Here is a 17,040-nt window from a genome sequence, read left to right as displayed (position 1 = left end):
ACATTGTTGCCGGTGGGATGGCATTGTGAGGAGATAAGTCGCTTGCGGTAACGGAGATTTGTCACAGGGCGACTAATCTCCCTGGGTGCCACTGCCCTAAGGCATTCTGGCTTTATCTTGGGAAATTAACTCTCTTTTCAATTTCCTGCAATTAAGCCGGATGTGAGTAATATGGTTTACTTGCGGTGATCCCAATGTTAGTGGGAAGGCATTTGTCCAGAGATTTGTAGCCATCAGTATGTTTAAAATGGATCTACACTGTCCTGCAAGTTTCTTACTACCATTTTTCTTCTTTTCTCCTTACTACAATGCATCAGGTAACTTTGCGAGAACTCAATGTTTATCAGTGCCCTTCAAAGAACTGCTAATTGCTGTAAATTAACAAAGCACAAACACAAATTTTTTAAACAAAATCTTTGTTGTTATTAATAATTGTTGTTACAAAATATTTGATATGGTAAACAAATAAAGAGTAAGACAGCAAACAGCAGTAAATTATTCCAGAAACTGTGCTTATTCAGCATCCCATTGACATGAGATCAGATTGCAAGCTCTTGCAGGTAGCACCCATTTTGCGTTGTGCAGATGATAATAAAATGAAACTCCTTTAAGTGTAACTGATTTATAAAGAGGAGGGAGCCGTCAGGCAGCAGCCTGACCTTTACAAAACTCTTCTGGACTGAACAGTTAATTTAATGGACCTTTTGGTTTGTTCTCAAAAAAAATCATTACAATCATTTATTCATTCATACATTCATTTAAAATATTTTACTTTAACTGTATTTAAATAGATGATATATATAAATATTATTATATTAAATGTTTACAGAACACCACTAAATGTAGAATTCAAAAATATTTCAGCATGGGACAGCTTGCCTAAAATATTTGACACCTAGGGTCAGTTAGTCAGCAACTATATGTGTAAGTCTGCAGACAAATATTAAACGTTAACTTGTGCTATAGTTTCGATGAAATGCAGTGAAATGTTAAACCAGATTATAGATAAGATCACAGTGTTGGCAAGTTTTACTGTACTTCTACCCACTGACAAATATGTTTGGCAAGTAACAAAATAAAAAGGATGTGCAGACCTATACTGTATAGAAGGATAATGATGCGCCTTGACACACACCCTTTCCCAGTGCAGTATTTTGCAGCTGTCCCCACCACTTATGACTACAGCAGAGCACTGGTGCTCCTATGTAGCTTCTTACTGCAGCTGAGGTTTCATGAGCCATCGTCACCTTTATTCCAGTGGTGGGGCACAAACTGCATAGTCTATAGTTTTTAGAAATCCCCCCTTCCCAGCCGCTCTCTTACCTACCCCAGCATGGAGCAGCAGTGGAGTGGGGGATGCAAGCAGACCAGGGGGTGGACAAGGTCTGGGTATGTTACACATCACTGTTCACCTGAGCGGCCAATTTATTATGTTTACTATGTTCGTAGTCCGAGATTCATATATTTCATATGAATCATGACTGAGTTTTATTTATGAAAACCTCACTGGTCATTTACTTTTCACAATCCAGAATTTTAGATTAATCAGCAATTTAGACGATAAAATTAAAACAACCAGAAGTTTCATCTAGTCAGCTCAGATCTGCAGAGATGCCACAGAAATCAATAGGAAACGGGTGTTCTAAATTTTGGCATGTGGATAATAATAATAATGTGTGGTTTAATTTTTCCTTCAAAAAATATCTGTGGAAAGGAATGATTTGCAAAAGTTACTGTGATTGTTTCATGCAACTGTGTAGCCTATTCAGGGTTTTTCTTAAATAAGGTTAAATATGTAGAAATTCACGACTGTAATTTCAATCTTTATACTGGAGATAAGACCAAATTATGCCTGATCTACTAAAAGCAGCTATATGGTTTTATATAATTGAACCCCTATTTAAAAACACAGAATCGGATGAAAGTAAGTATAGAACTGGCCAAAGTGGGCTTTGATGTAGTTGCTCAGGTTAACTATATTAAAATATATAGTGACAAACAACCCCTGTTTATAGTTTGATGAGGTGAGCTTTTTGCACAAATTTCCTTAAAGGGGACCTGTCACCCTAAGAAATAATTTCAATTTCTTTTCTATTGTGTTTGTTAAGGAAAATTAACTTCACAAACTATATAAATGATATAAATCTTGTTTCCTTCAGTCTTGGAAATATACAATCACAGCCAGCAGGCAGCTGCCATTTTGTGGGCACTGTTATTAAGGCAAGGTATGTGCCAGGATGGGGGACCTGATGCCCTTGCCCATGCACTGGCTACACAATTAGATGGTAAAAAGGTACGGTGAATGTAAGTGCTTAATGGAAAGTTTAAGTAATTGCCTGCCCCGCCTCTATGCCTAAGACATAGAGGCGGGGCAGGCAGTATAGGATTGACAGCTGGGATTTTTAAATGCATTTATAATGGGTTTGAATATGTTAATATAAAAATGAATTTTTGTTTCAAGTTTAATTTGAAAAGGACTTTTATTATACAGCTATTTATGTCTGGGTGACAGGTCCACTTTAATGGCTTTTTATACAGTATATCGATAAGGGTGGGCACAGAGGACCTCTTTTTCTGTTTGTAGGAATTATGTGGTCACAGCCTTACTGCACCCCTTTAACTATAGGTATAGAAGGAATGGTGCATTCAAGTAATAATCTGTTCCCTGTCAGCACAACACCACTATATACAAAAAAAACATTTTCCCTTTAACTCATCTGCTTTACAGGATCATCCTCACGAGGAGAGGAATTCACATCACAGTAAGTGAAGCCAAATTCATTGACAGGGCTTTCTTGGAAGACTTGGGAAGTGTCACTGGCATTCCACTTTTTGTGCATTAGAGTTTTATGTAAAAGGTCCTTCAACTGTTTATTTTCATTGGAGGTCGATTCCCACATGACTTCAAGTTCACCTTCCACTTGCCTTGAATAAAGAAAAAACAAACAGCTAATTGTTTCAGAAAGCAATCATGAAAATCAAATCTGGTCTCCTCCGCCCACTGTTATTTTTAGTTGCACTGAGATGCCTCATGAGATTCTGAAAATCATTTTCATTTGCCGGCAACAGACAAGTTCATTTAATGACACTACTGGGAAAATTCTGCAGCAGTGCAGTTTATACATACTTAAAACAAGAATACAATATACTAATCCTAAAAATAAAAACATGGCATATGCCTTTCCTGGAGATATAAACCTGTTTATCAAGAAAATATTGTCACTTTTTTTGTAATGGCGTACAAGTACAAGTAAAACACAAGAACTTAACCTGTCAACAATGAAAGTGATATTGACTATTAATGCTACCCTAAGCCCTCTGCTTTGTATATGTGCTAAAAGAACATACTTCTCTTCTGACTGCAGCAGTGAGAGTGCAGCTCTTCTCAAGTCTGTCAGGTAGGGAAGGGATCAAACTATAAATTGCAAAGAAGCAAGGAATATAACATAACGTATAATATGTAAGTCCTTAGCTGTTCAGCTATATGTTACCTGGGTACTGCCCATGTTGCCTCCGTTAACCATGTGATGTTGACTCTTTTGCCACAGTAGCTTCTACCTGCCCCATGTGTCCTAACCCAACTGGTATTAGGCAGAATTAGAACAGAGCTCTCCTCCTCAGCCAAAAGCAACTCCCAGTGAGATCACTAAAGGTACACTGCCACTCACAAGATGCTGATCAGTGTGGTTGCTTAGCTGTGTGATGTAATTTTGGAGCAAACATATAATGTCGAGAGTGTCAAAGCCACCAAAGCTGTGGTGTGCAAGGAAGTCATAATACACTGTACTGCTGGCTAGTATGCACATTTTCCATTGCACTGTATAACTGGCCACTCTGAGCCACTACAGCCTATTGTAGTGTATTATGGACTGTATGGCCAAACTACACTGCTCTACTCTACCGTCTGTTAGTGGTAATATTCCCATGGCACATAATACTGCCATTTCTAACTTATTGGATTTTATTTTTTTATTTATCATCTCTCTTTGGTAATATACAGTATTTTAAGTTAATTGTACTGCATAACAGGCATGTCTCTGTAAGAAGCATAGGTTTTAATCTAACACAGATGTTTTAGGCTAAAATCATACGCCTATTAAAAAATTTACTGGCCATATTACCCCTGTAATTGGAGATAAATTGATGCTGCATCGATGACTATAAAGTATAAGATGTATTTCTGTGCACTTTCATTTCTACAGTTTGACCAAGACTGGCTACAAAAAAAATATTTAATACTTGATAGCTTAATCCAAAACATAAAGGTGACTGCATTAATTTCTAAGTATTTACATGAAAGGTAAACGTGATCTCTGAAGTTACCTCCCAGATGCTCACAAAATCTGTTTCTTAAATGAAGCTTGGTTATAGGTTACTTTTACAATATCCAATGAAAGTGGAATTGCATGGTTTAAAGAGTGTGCTGAATTGTTATTGAAATGTTAGGCAAGTGAGCTTCACGTGGTCTCAGAACATCTCTGCAATTACTACACTTATAATGAAGACATTGTAATATTCTTACAATGTACAGTGGCATATAACATACTGAACACAATCTTTATCATGCATGCCTAAAATTATTGTACCAGACTATTGTGATCACATCAAACAGGCCCAGCAGAGATGCAAAGGGAAACAAATCACCAGGATTCTCCTTTAAATTAACTATGTAGACAGTGAAATTTGGTCATTTCTGTTCATTTTATATACATGCATAGGATTTATTATCTGTAATGCTCGGGACCTGGGGTTTTCTGGATAAGGGAATTTACAGCACAACACCATAAAAAACCTTTACCCAGCTTCAATAACATCTCTATCATGCAGAAAGTGTATTATATTCAATCCTTTATCAAAAATGCTGTTATTAAACTTCCAGTTGTACACTGTCTTCTCAGTTACGTGATAGGGAAATATGCACTCTGCAAGATCCAAGGTGCGGTGCTCCACATCTCCCCCTAGCCAGATTCTGCTAAAACCAGAGATTGGTTCTTGTGGATTTGCTGAGAATTGTTTAGCCCCTTGTGTTATTCCTCAGCTTAATTTATCTCTGTAAGCGCTGCACATGATTCTAAGAACCACAGAAGACACAATAAAGTCAATGTGTGCATTTCTTTACCACTGGCAGCTCTTACAGAAAAAGCAAGTAACACTGCCCACACACATACATGTCACCCTATCACCTTATTAACAAAACAGTGTACAACCTGAACAACATTCCGATAAAGCATTGAATATAATACACTTTCTGCAGTATACAGCTGTTATTGCCAAAGGGTAGAGTGATTTTTGTCACTGTTACAGTATATTTAAGTCTGCTAAATATCTTTTAAACATGAAATAAACCAAATAGGATTGTTTTTTCATAAATATTGGTTTATGCAGCCCCCCCCAAAACTAGAATTATTTGCTCAAAACGGTTGCTATGGGAGATAGCCGTCAAGTAGGACCTTTCTGTATAATGGGTTTCTAGATAAGGGACCCCAAACCCGTATTTACCTTTTTGTTTGGTAGTTCTCCAATTTGGAATTTCAGCAGCTAACTGGTTGCTAGGGTCCAATTTACCCCAGCGACCAATCAGTGATTTGAAAATAGCTGAAATATAAACAGGACCAGGCCTAAATAGAAAGTTAAGTAATAAAAAAAACAAAGCCTCACAGAAAAATAGTTTTTTTTCTGCTGGGGTCCACAGTTAAAGCTGGAAAGAGGCAGAAGAAGATAGAGTAATTAAAACCTATAACAAATGAAGACCAACTCATTACATTAAAGGACAAGGAAAGTCACAATTGTTAATGATAAGTTAGGCACCCCCCAGTGATTGTATTCACTTAGCTAATACCCCGGGCTGGTACTCCTGTTAGCAGAGAACTGCACCGGCCTGGGATTTTTCCAGCAAGCACCGCAGAGCTATTATCTTCTTCATACTACTTCTGTCTGCACGTGGGTGCGCATGCGTGGTAGAGTGAAAAGTTGGACTTAAACAAAAAGGCGGCTTTTTTACTTTACTGCGCATGTGTCGGTCCCAGGGTAGAAAAGAAAAAACTGAAAAGGATCATGCTGTGGTGCTTGCAAAACAAAGTGAAAAAACTTTTCACTCTACCACGCATGCGCACCCGCGTGCAGACAGAAGTAGTATGAAGAAGATAATTGTTCTGCAGTGCTTGCTGGAAAAATCCCAGTTCTTTGCTAACAGGAGTACCAGCCCGGGGTTTTAAGTGAATACATTCACTGGGGGGTGCCTAACTTATCATTAACAATTGTGACTTTCCTTGTCCTTTAAGGTAATGAGTTGGTCTTCATTTTTTATATGTTTTAATTACTCTATCTTCTTCTGCCTCTTTTCAGCTTTAACTGTGGACCCCAGCAGAAAAAAAAATATTTTTCTGTGAGGCTTGAATGTTGAATTTCGCATTTAAATCCATAATCCAGAATTTATTTCACAATACATGCAGGGAAAATCCTTGAGCAAATGGCCTACTCATCTGTACAAGTATACCAGGTTGAGGGCTATTTCAACAGACCACCCTGCAAAAGTACTGCATTGTAGATCATCATGTTCGAAAATATATGCTAATGCACATGTTGGTGAGCATGTGGTGCATCGCGATGAAGCAAACAATTAAAAAGGATCTCAATGTTGCCTCCTGGCTGAAGAATGGTATAATGCACCATATACATATAAATATATATTGTTCTATATTTATATGTATATAGTGCATTATACCATATACATATAAATACCGTATATAACAATACATATAAATATATATTGTTATAGCTGTATACAGAACAGCTGGAGAACTATAACTTCCACCACGCTGCATACATTTGTTAGGGGCTTTTGGGAGTTTTACTTTACAGCTAAATCTTTAGATCTGCACTTTGGGGTTTCTACAGGCTTGAATGTTGAATTTCGCATTTTAGTCCATAATCCAGAATTCTTGGCACCCAAGCAAATTATTTTATTTTGCAGAAGAAACAATATGATAAAGTGAGTTCTGATTTTTCTCTGATAGCAGTGTAACATTGCATTCAAACCCTATGGGTAAAACAACAAATTGTTGAATTCACTGCTACTTCTAAACAACAGGACAGATGGAGGTTGCGTTTAGTTCCTGAGAACCGAAGGCAATTAGGATTGGCATATCTACCAGTGTCAGTTACTCATTTACACAAGGGATTAACAGTTCACACTTTGTTAAAACCAGCATTTTTGTACAGCCGTATATACCGGCTTTTACAGTAATTACTGAGAAATAAATGCATTTAAACAGACCAGAGTGCAAATAAGTTTATGGCAAGGCAACAGGTTTATTTTATTTCTACATTTAACATCAGCCTTCAATAGAGATATTGTTTACAATGGAGGGCTTCTAGTAGACTAAAAACTAAGGCTTTCTTAAATTAATTTCTACAGGTTAATAAGCAATGCTTTAGCCGTTCATTATGCCTGGATACAGAATATAAATCATAATATAATTGGAACAGACTGTAAACACTATTGAATCCAACCCAGCTTTCATATACGGGAATTAAGTACAGGGCATGACAGACCCTGTAGTTGTTAAAATACAAATGCTTCCACATCTGTCAGAAGCATGAAAAAAATACACAGGGGTCTGGCTGCTGACGTTATAAAGCAAGCCCTGCACCAACACAAATGAATACTGCATTTAGAGACTGGATCCAAGATTGCCTGTGTCTATATTCTATTACAGATGCTGCAGCTGTTTAGTGTTTAGAGTGACACATACATATACATACATTACAGGTATATTGCTCTCTATAAGGCTTAGGTATTTTTTTCAGTTATTACTGAAGGACGACCAAACAAAACACAGTGTAGTAATGCATGATTACACCCTAATTTAACAAAGGTACTGCATGCTTTTTGCTTGTCCTTCTGAAAAAGGACAGCTGTGGTTTGTAATTAATGGGGATCATAAAAGATCTGTATTTACAAATCATTTAAATGATTTTTGATTTGCAGAAGATTCTCATGTATGGCAGTGCAAGGGTTAACCGATCTAAATCTGCTCTGCAGGTCTGTCCCAGAGGGCACTGCATTTGAACACAGAATAAAGTATCTATAACAGAAACAAAAGAAAAAAAAAACAAAAGAAAGAATAAATTAACCAATCAATTACTATTAGTGGCAGAATTAGTAGCAGATGAACTAAATTTTGAAGTGATAAAGGCTTTCCAGCAGTTTGAGGTTTTTCTCAATTATTAAACACTTTCCTGACTATAAGAAAAGTGTTTAATAACTTGATACATTTATTGAAGGATATTGAAGGATATAAATATGTCCCTTGGCCAGAATGTGATTAACTGTTATAAATAGTTAAACTCAATTGTTACATGGGGTGTTGGAGGTTAGTGGCAGTGTTAAACGCTAACAACCCTCGGAATTGTTAATCTCAGAGCAGCAAATTAATGTAGGGATTAATGATTTTTACAGGCACTTTTTCCACACTGGAAAGATTCCTTTCAAGAAAAGAAAAGAGACAATTAAATCTGATAGGCTCTTTGTTATGACTAATGTTTTTTTTTTTTTTGGGGCAGACATCCACTGGCAAAGAAATTGCTGTGTGTGAGATAAGTCTAAGGGGTTCAGATCAATTTAGTTACCGCTCAGTAAAACATAAAATGATCTGTCATAAATCAGTCATAACATATATAATGTGTATAAATTCTGTATCCATAGAAACAAAAACATTAAAATATAACCCTTTAAGTGCTTTCTCTGCTTTCAGCTTGGCTTTGGAAACTTATTCCTTAGCAGACTATATGCTTGTCTGCACTGTGTCTCCTGCTTAGGCACACAGACCTTGCCATGACTACAGATTCTTAGTGATTATCTTCCTGCAGCTGGGCTTCTTTTGGGGGTGGGAGGAGGGTATCCACCATTTTCTGTATGAATTGTACACAAACCATATGAGAGAGAGAGCGGAGCCACGGCAGATGGGACCAAGATGAAAAGCCAAGTGCCCACAGCCCTGCAGCTGCCCTCCTTCCAGCAGTCACATCTAATTGGTTTGTTTTTCCCTGTGACTGACTTACCTTTTCTGCTGCAATACTTCATCAAGGGTTTGCTGTCTATCTTGCAGCAGCCGCTGGAGGTGCCTCATTTCACGCTGATACTGGACTGCTTTCCCTGCAAAGTCTTCCTCCTGCTCTGATAGTCTGTGGCTGATGTCTTGCAGTTTTCCAGCAGCCTTCTTCTTGTATACCTGTAACAATTGAAATGAGAGTGCTTTTTGCAAGGATGATTAAAATAGAGCACAGCACATGTTTTGGCTCAATGAGGAGTTGCTAGAAAATAAGTCAGGTGGGTCTTTTTTTAAAATACAAACCTCAACAATATCTTGTTCCCAATAGGTAGTAAATTATGTTGACTATAATGTCAGCTTAAAATCTATTTCACAACAGGAAAGGAGTTGCTGTTAACCTAAAATAAATTTACAGCAGCCATCCTATTGATTGTAGATCAATAGGAAGCAAAATTGAGTGTTATGCCTTTGTTGTGCCTCACATGGGGTAATCAGATACATTTTTGCACATACATTCAACTCCTTTGACTTTTAACACACGTACATTAAATGCATATGTTATTACTTCCTGATTTTCTTATTAATATTTCAAAACATGTTGCAAGGAGACATTAATAGTTCAGGTTTATGAACCCTCTGGAGACTCTCAAGGTCATATAATAACAGGTCAACCATTACCTCCCAGAAATCAAAGTCAACTCCATACCTCTCTGGAAAAGAAACTGTTAATGGGTTAGATTTGTGTTGTTTCTCAATAGCATTCCTTGATAAATGGCTGAGTGTGAGAGATATACCTGTGTTAAGCCTGATGTACTGTGTGATTGCTCCAATATCTAAATAACTAAATGCTATTTGTATGATCCATCAGTGACTTGTATAGGATATACTATACTATCAGTATCAAATGTTCTGCACAATAGTCTTTCTTATACTTACAGCTGAACATCAGGTTTACCTAAAAGCACACTGTAATGAAAGCCTCTATTTCTACAATGCTGTGAGTCATGTATCTAATTAGCCAATTAGTGTTCTGTTAGCTAATGGAATAGAAAAATGGAGGAAGCAGACAAGCAGAACTATGCTGCAACTTACTTTATTGGTGCAAACCCAATAAAGTAAGTTGCAGCATTGTTCTGCTCATCTGCTTCCCCCTCCATTGTATTTTATTGCTATTACTGTGCTGGGACAGGAGCACAAGGGGTTAAGCCTTAGGGGACCCATGTAAACTACATCTGCTAAAACTGAAAACCTTGGTATTGTGATTGTTCTGTTAGCTTCTGGATGCAATAGATATCATATTAGATTTACATTACTAACAAGTTAACAATCTATTGACTACATCCATGATATTCCGCAGAATAGTTTATACATGAAGCTTCAGATACAGATGAGTTATTTTAGGACGTATTTAGGATCCTTTGCTTCACTGATCACAACTTAAATGAAGCTGCTAAGAAAGTTCAGTGAATGAGATCAATGGATAAAAATGTAACAGTATTACAGACATGGCATGGCAATCAGACATGGCATGTTATAATTCAATTCAAATAGGATCATTTAAAAAAGAAAAAAAAACCATACCACAGGCAGGTCAGAACATTCAAATTCCAATACTGGCAACACTTTAATAACAAAGGGATTGTACTAACCACTATGCTGTAACTTGCCACTCACCTAAAATTAAGCCACTAAGGGTTACCATAGTTAATCTTTAGGACCAAAGTAACAAAGGGACAAGTCAAGCTCAATCAACCTAAGGATATCCTTTTAAAAAAAAAAAAAGACCGAAGAAAAAAGAATGAGTAAAAGAGGTAATTTATATGCATTCTTACTTTACTAATTTACTGAACATTGTGAAAGCTGCCATAATTCCGTGTTTTTCCCAGAATTCCAGCATAATTGCAGGGTCACAGACTACATTACAAGCATCCAACCTATATAGAAGCAAATTAGCATTTTTGGCAATTAGACTAATTACAACATTTTGGAAAAGATCCACCATGGTATAATTTATCACCATAATATAATTTATTATTTTATTATTTAACTTTTGGGGGGGGTGCATTTATTAAAAAAATGCTATTTATTATTTGACAAAACCACAACAAATCTGAAAGCAAAAATATGGCATTTAAAACCTGACAAGATCATGTAAAAGTCAATGATAGATCTTTACAACTGGAATATTTCTTTGCTTTGTGGTTTTAGAAGTTTTCAGGGTTTTTCAATGCCATGATTTGTATGAAAATACAAAAAGTTCCCGTTTTTGCAGTAGCTCTGTTTAACCAACTAATTAAATTGTAGTATATGCTATAGACAGTGATCTTCTCAGACAACCTGTAATTTATTGTGTTAATTGTTTCTGTTTTATGTACTTGGAACTGAAATTGTTTACTTGCTAGGGCTTAATTACCTTAGCAACCAGGCAGCATTTTGGAAGTTAGAATGTAAGGGTGATGGCAAATGTAGAGATTAGTTGCTGACAATAAATCTTTTTTACCACAACATTGCCGTAAGTCACAAGGAAACTTTGTGCTATAGCCAAAACCGAAGCAACGTGTATGTTTTCCCAACGGTGATTTACGTTATTGCCAGTGGGAAAACTCAGGAAGTTAGTCGCCCAGTGTACAGGAGATTTATTGTGGGCAACTTATCTCCATATTTGCCATAGCCCATAGAAGTATAAAAGAGGGTATCAGTAGAAAGATAATCAATAAAAAAATGTAAATGGCCTCCTATAGGTTGATAAAAATGTAACCTTCCCCTTTAAAGGGGACCTGTCACCCTAAGAAATAATTCCAAATTGTTTTCTATTGTGTTTGTCAACCAAAAAAACTTCACTTACACTATATAAATTATTTTAATCTTATTTTCTTCAGCCATGGAATTCACAATTGCAGCAAGCAGGCAGGCGCCATTTTGTGAACATTGTTATTATGGCAAACTTTGTATTCTGCCAAAATCTTGTTTCTGTGCCAGTATGGGGGGACCCGATACCCGTGTCCATGCACTGGTTACAAAATTGAAGAAAAAAAAGATGGTGAGGAGGGAGGGGAAATGTGAGGAGAGCAGCAACATCTAAAAAGTTCTAAATTGAAAGTGAAAGTAACTGTGCCTAAGGCATAGAGGTGGGGCAGGCAATATATGATTGACAGCTGGTATGTTTAAATGCTTTTAAAATGGGAATGGATGTGTTAATAAAAAATGAGTTTGGTTTTCATATTTAATTTGAAAAGGACTTTTCTTATACAGCTTTTTATGCCTGGATGACAGGTCCACTTTAAATATTTTGCTTTAGTCTAGACAAGTATTATTCCAAAACTATGTCACCCTAGTTGTGGTGCGTACAACAACTCACAGCCTCCTAAACAGCAGGTGAAAAGCTTGCACTTCCATGGCCATCTACACATTTATACTTTTACTGCTGCAGCGGATTTTCTTCATTTTCTAATATAGCTTGTTGTTTTCCTCTCATTTATCCATCACAAAAATGTGCCATGGCTTGACATTTTTTAGCTGATGCACAATTTATCCCATAATACTGCATGAAGACTTTGTTATTTGTGTATGGAACACTGTCATTCAGATTACCCAGTAACTTTTATTTATACTGTCGGAAGCTGAAAATAACACTGGTTAAGCTTACTGTTGCCTTGCCAGTTTACTTTAAAACAATGTATAGTATTTGCTCACTGGTAAACATGGTGGCAAAATAGCGTAGCTTGCAGCACTGAAGGAGCTTAATTGGCACCTTATAAAACTGACCATAGTGTGTGAATAATAAATATATGATAAATATATGGGACCTGTTATCCAGAATGCTCGGTATTTGGGGGTTTTTGGAAAAAGGGTCTTTCCTCAATGTGGATTTCCATATCTTAAGTCTATTTAAACGTAATTTAAACATTAAACCTAATAGGATTGTTTTCCCTCCAATAAGGATTAACTATATCTCAGTTCAGATCTAATATGATTTATATAAATAAGCTTTTTTTACTAGTTGGGCTGTTTGGAGATAACAGATAGACATAGACAGAGAACAAATATTATTCATGTTACTGTATAAAACATTTTGCTCAATGGGTTTAAAAAAAAAACAAAAAGGTGCAATTTGTCATGTTTTTTTTTTACCCAAAATGCTAAATTTTCCCACAATTCCAGTGTTCTAACTGTGGCTGCCACAAATTGGTGCAATATTTTGTCAAATTTTACAGGCATTTGCCAACAATAAAAGGGGCAGCACATGGGCACACCCTTGCATTTGCTTTATTTGTGTGCAATTTAACGGACACAAAATGAGTGCCTGTAGGGACAGGAAGGGGTCTGTGGCATGCTGCGCTCACCACGCAAAAATTTTTTATGCCACTTCCCCCACTGCCATTTACCCCATTCACATGACAGCCACACATTTTAATCTCAATATGTTTTCCTAGAAATTACATATTACCGTACCTAAAACCAAAATGCAAGCAATATTTCCAAAGTCAGCCAGAGCCAATGACTGCAGCATGTCAAGTAGTGTTTATAGTGCAGATTGCTTTCCTGTCCAATCTAGTGGGGCAGAGAAGCAAAGTGCAATACTTCCTTGCAAAGGAAATGTTGGAGCATGAAGTTTGGAGGACATAGGAGAAGGGAAAGGGGTCAAGATTACAGAAGATCACTCCTTCCTTCCTCCTGTGCTGGAATAGCAACAATTGGCTGTGGGCAGCTGTGTTGCCACAGGGACAGCTGGGGACTGCTTTTTCTACGGGGACAGGGCATTTGAAATGACGTCAGTCCCCCTGAAACTGGGACTGATGATAAACTTACTGTAAGGGCAAACTGCAAAGGAGGCCCCATAATTGTTCAAGACAGGTGTTAAGTACAGTGTTCCTTTGCACCCAAACGCTCTGCATCTCACTTTAGAAAAAATTATGGCAGGCACATCCAATTATTCACAAAAATAGTCAAGAAGCAGCGTAGTTAAAATAACAATACTGTAAGTTTATTTATCACATACATACAAGGAGCCAAGAAAACAGCCTGCAACTCTAGTTCCCTACAATAATTTAACTTTATTAAAGGGGATCTCTACCCAAAAAATGTTTTTTCTTTATTTTGCATAATTAAAGAAAAATATATTCTAAGCAACTTTCCAATAAACATTTACTTGTAAATGTAACTGTGTATTCAGCTTGAGTTGCAGCTCTGAATATACCGAACAGATAAAATAAGACTGTACAATCTCGAAAAGCAAGTCACTGCAGGCAGCGTGTCATTATTGTGACATTTTCATGAATGAGAAATGACAGCCAAAGACTGGCCTCATGCCATTAATCCAAAATAGGTTCTAACCTTGTGCAGAATAAAGAAGCCATTTATATGGATTTGTATTTGTTGCCATGGTAAAAAAAAAATTGTTAAATCCATTATCATTTTTCTAATGTGTTTTCACCAGCAAATTAGGTATTTAGGGTTATAAAACTATGTTTTTCTTAACTAGGTGTCAACCACCAATATTTAGTTGCCTTGAAAAATAAATTATATTTTAAAAATAAATATGATAATAGTAATTTCTGTTAAGTATCAAGCCTTTGGTAGCCAGAATCAGCACCTGCAGTTGCACAACAACAATGCATGGCAGATATACTGGATACTGGGTGCTGTAGTTTAGTAGAAGCTGGTGCAGGAGTTACATGAAAAAAAAATCAATGAGTACAGTATGCATCCAGCTTAATCTAAAGTCTAAAGACGAGTGGATCTTTCCCCAATATGCCTACCTTGTGAAAGGTGATAGCGGGTCAAAATTACCATTACACAGGCTGTCGAAACAAGGGCCACTTCAACACGCAGATCCGGTCCTTCAATCCAATGGGAAAATCAAACCTGCCTGATCCACATCTGCCATAGAGGGCCCCAGACTGATAAACTACTGACTTTGTCTGTAAGCAGCTTCTATTGGCCTGGTATAGGCAGCCTTTGTCATAAATTACATCTCTACTCTCTCAACTATCTTATTTTCCCCAGCATGCCATGCTCTCCTCTAAATTTCCCACTAGCATGCTTACAGCTTTTAAAATACAGACACACTGGACAGTATTTTGAATATGAAAATGTATTTTTTTTAATAATAAATGTGTATTAAATTTCTTTTCAGAAATGGGAAATCTGTCTGAATAAAATGCTACTTTTTGCAATAAACAAGGTACTTAAGTGACCAACTATAAAAGACTGATTACTGTAAAGATGACAGTGGAAGAAAAGCTTACAACTGAAGAATTGGAATGTAAAATCTGTTACCAGAAGTTTAATACAAATAGTCGCAAACCCAAAATTTTAGATTGCCTTCACCGTGTGTGTGCTAGATGTCTAACAAAAATACTTAATATAGGAGGGGGCTCCCCATGCATTTGCTGTCCATTCTGTCGCAATGAGACTGAACTACAGGAAGATGAAGTTGAAGGATTACCGGATGATACCAATATTATCTGTAAAATCAGTGAAAAAAACAAGGCACCTTGTAGTTCAGATTGCAATGAAGTGGTTTTAACACCTAAAAATCTTGCTTCTTCTAGTCCATCTCGTGGATCTTCAAACTGTTTAGTGATTACAATAATGGAAGTACAAAGAGACTCTACACCAAGTCAAAACTCCATCTCTGACTACTATGCAGAACAGAGTACTGATTCTGCTTCTGTAAGCTCACAAGGCCAAGTAGATCATGACCTTTTCGCCAAACTCTGCAACCATGTGCCAAGAATACTAGTTTGGCTTCTTGGATTTTTCTATTTCGGCTCCCTTCCTCTTGGAATTTATCTGCTTGTAATTCAGAAAGTCACTCTTGGGATAGTATGTGTTAGTCTTGTTCCTTCTAGCCTAACAGTATGCCTTGTATATGGCTTCTGCCAGTGCCTGTGCCAAGGAATGTGTGATTGCTCATCAAGAAGTTGACAAATGTATTACTGCATAAACAACTGTTCCAGTGATACATATTTTTATTAACTATAGCCTATATTAGGAGATATTATGAAGTTAAATAACTAGTGAACACATTTAATGTTGGCTAGGCATGTATAGCCAGTATTACAGTGTTATTTTGATATATGTATGATTTACATGTTGCAGTTTTAAAATACACTGAAAGTAGATTTTTGTGTTGTATAATTATTTGTTGAATAACCTGTTTAAAGCTTGTATGTGAAAGGTCTGGGTACCTTGGTTTAATAATCTAAAACACACTGCACACACTTTCTTACCTGCTGCTCTACAAACACATGCTGCTTAGTAATTACAATATTATACTGTTATAGAGGAGTATGAAATCCAGAATGAAATGTATGTAAGGTTTTAATTTAATTTACAGAGGCACAATACCAGTGGCATGTTTTCTGACAGCATACAAGTGACTAAGACAGTTCAGCAGGCTATTCACCAAGTATTACAGTGAGTGACAGTATTATGAAACAACTGATCAAAACTGACAGCTACAGAGAGACAGCCTCCCTTTATTGTCCCTTTTATACAACAAACAGCACTTACCAGATGGGATGGAAGTGCCTTCTGGGAATATTACAAAGCCTGAGCATACTTAATGGCCGCCCCATGGCAGGCCAGAAGGGTTGTATGTTCAGTACAAACATATAAGAATTTTTCTGAATAAATACAATCTAGTTCACAAATTTACTTACTCTAACACAATATGTAAAACACTGGATTTATGAAATCTGCACAAAATTTGGGGAATAACCCATAGCAACAAATCAGTGGTTAGATTTTTCCAACTAGCTGCAGGTTGAACACTGAAAACAATTATCTGATTGGTTGCCATGAGTTACTGCCCATGTGCAAATTTGATCAGTGTTTACAAATAACCCCCACTGTGACTGATGTATTGTAAGTTCCTTTAAAGGAACAGTAATGAAAAAAAATGAAAGTGTATAAAAGTAACTAAAATATAATGTGCTGCTGCCCTGCACTGGTAAAAGTTGTGTGTTTACTTCAGAAAGTC

General features: G+C 36.8%; 2 protein-coding genes across 4 annotated transcripts in view; one reads left to right on the top strand and one right to left on the bottom strand.

Annotated features, from left to right (window-relative positions):
* Positions 1–2,470: 2,470 nt before the first annotated feature.
* Positions 2,471–17,040, bottom strand: part of cep89 (centrosomal protein 89) — a 48,361-nt gene continuing 33,791 nt past the window's right edge. For 2 of the 3 annotated variants that reach the window (XM_012962270.3, XM_004913555.4), the window contains 2 exons: positions 9,064–9,233; positions 2,471–2,925 (listed from right to left, as the gene is read on the bottom strand). In XM_012962270.3, the coding sequence (XP_012817724.2) occupies positions 2,709–2,925; positions 9,064–9,233 (387 nt within the window). In that variant the 3' untranslated portion in view covers positions 2,471–2,708. Of the gene's footprint in view, positions 2,926–7,291; positions 8,088–9,063; positions 9,234–17,040 lie in introns of those variants that run through there. The other variant, XM_002935795.5, reaches the window with a different exon arrangement.
* Positions 9,232–16,956, top strand: LOC116410408 (E3 ubiquitin-protein ligase RNF182-like). Its single transcript, XM_031900805.1, has 2 exons — positions 9,232–9,331; positions 15,190–16,956. The coding sequence occupies exon 2, from the start codon at positions 15,279–15,281 to the stop codon at positions 15,981–15,983; it is 705 nt and encodes a 234-aa protein (XP_031756665.1). The 5' UTR covers positions 9,232–9,331; positions 15,190–15,278; the 3' UTR covers positions 15,984–16,956.

This window comes from Xenopus tropicalis, chromosome 4 (assembly GCF_000004195.4).
Source record: "Xenopus tropicalis strain Nigerian chromosome 4, UCB_Xtro_10.0, whole genome shotgun sequence".
Classification (NCBI taxonomy): Eukaryota; Metazoa; Chordata; class Amphibia; order Anura; family Pipidae; genus Xenopus; species Xenopus tropicalis.
Note: the sequence above shows the minus strand (reverse complement) of the source record. Positions and strands in the feature narration are given on the sequence as shown.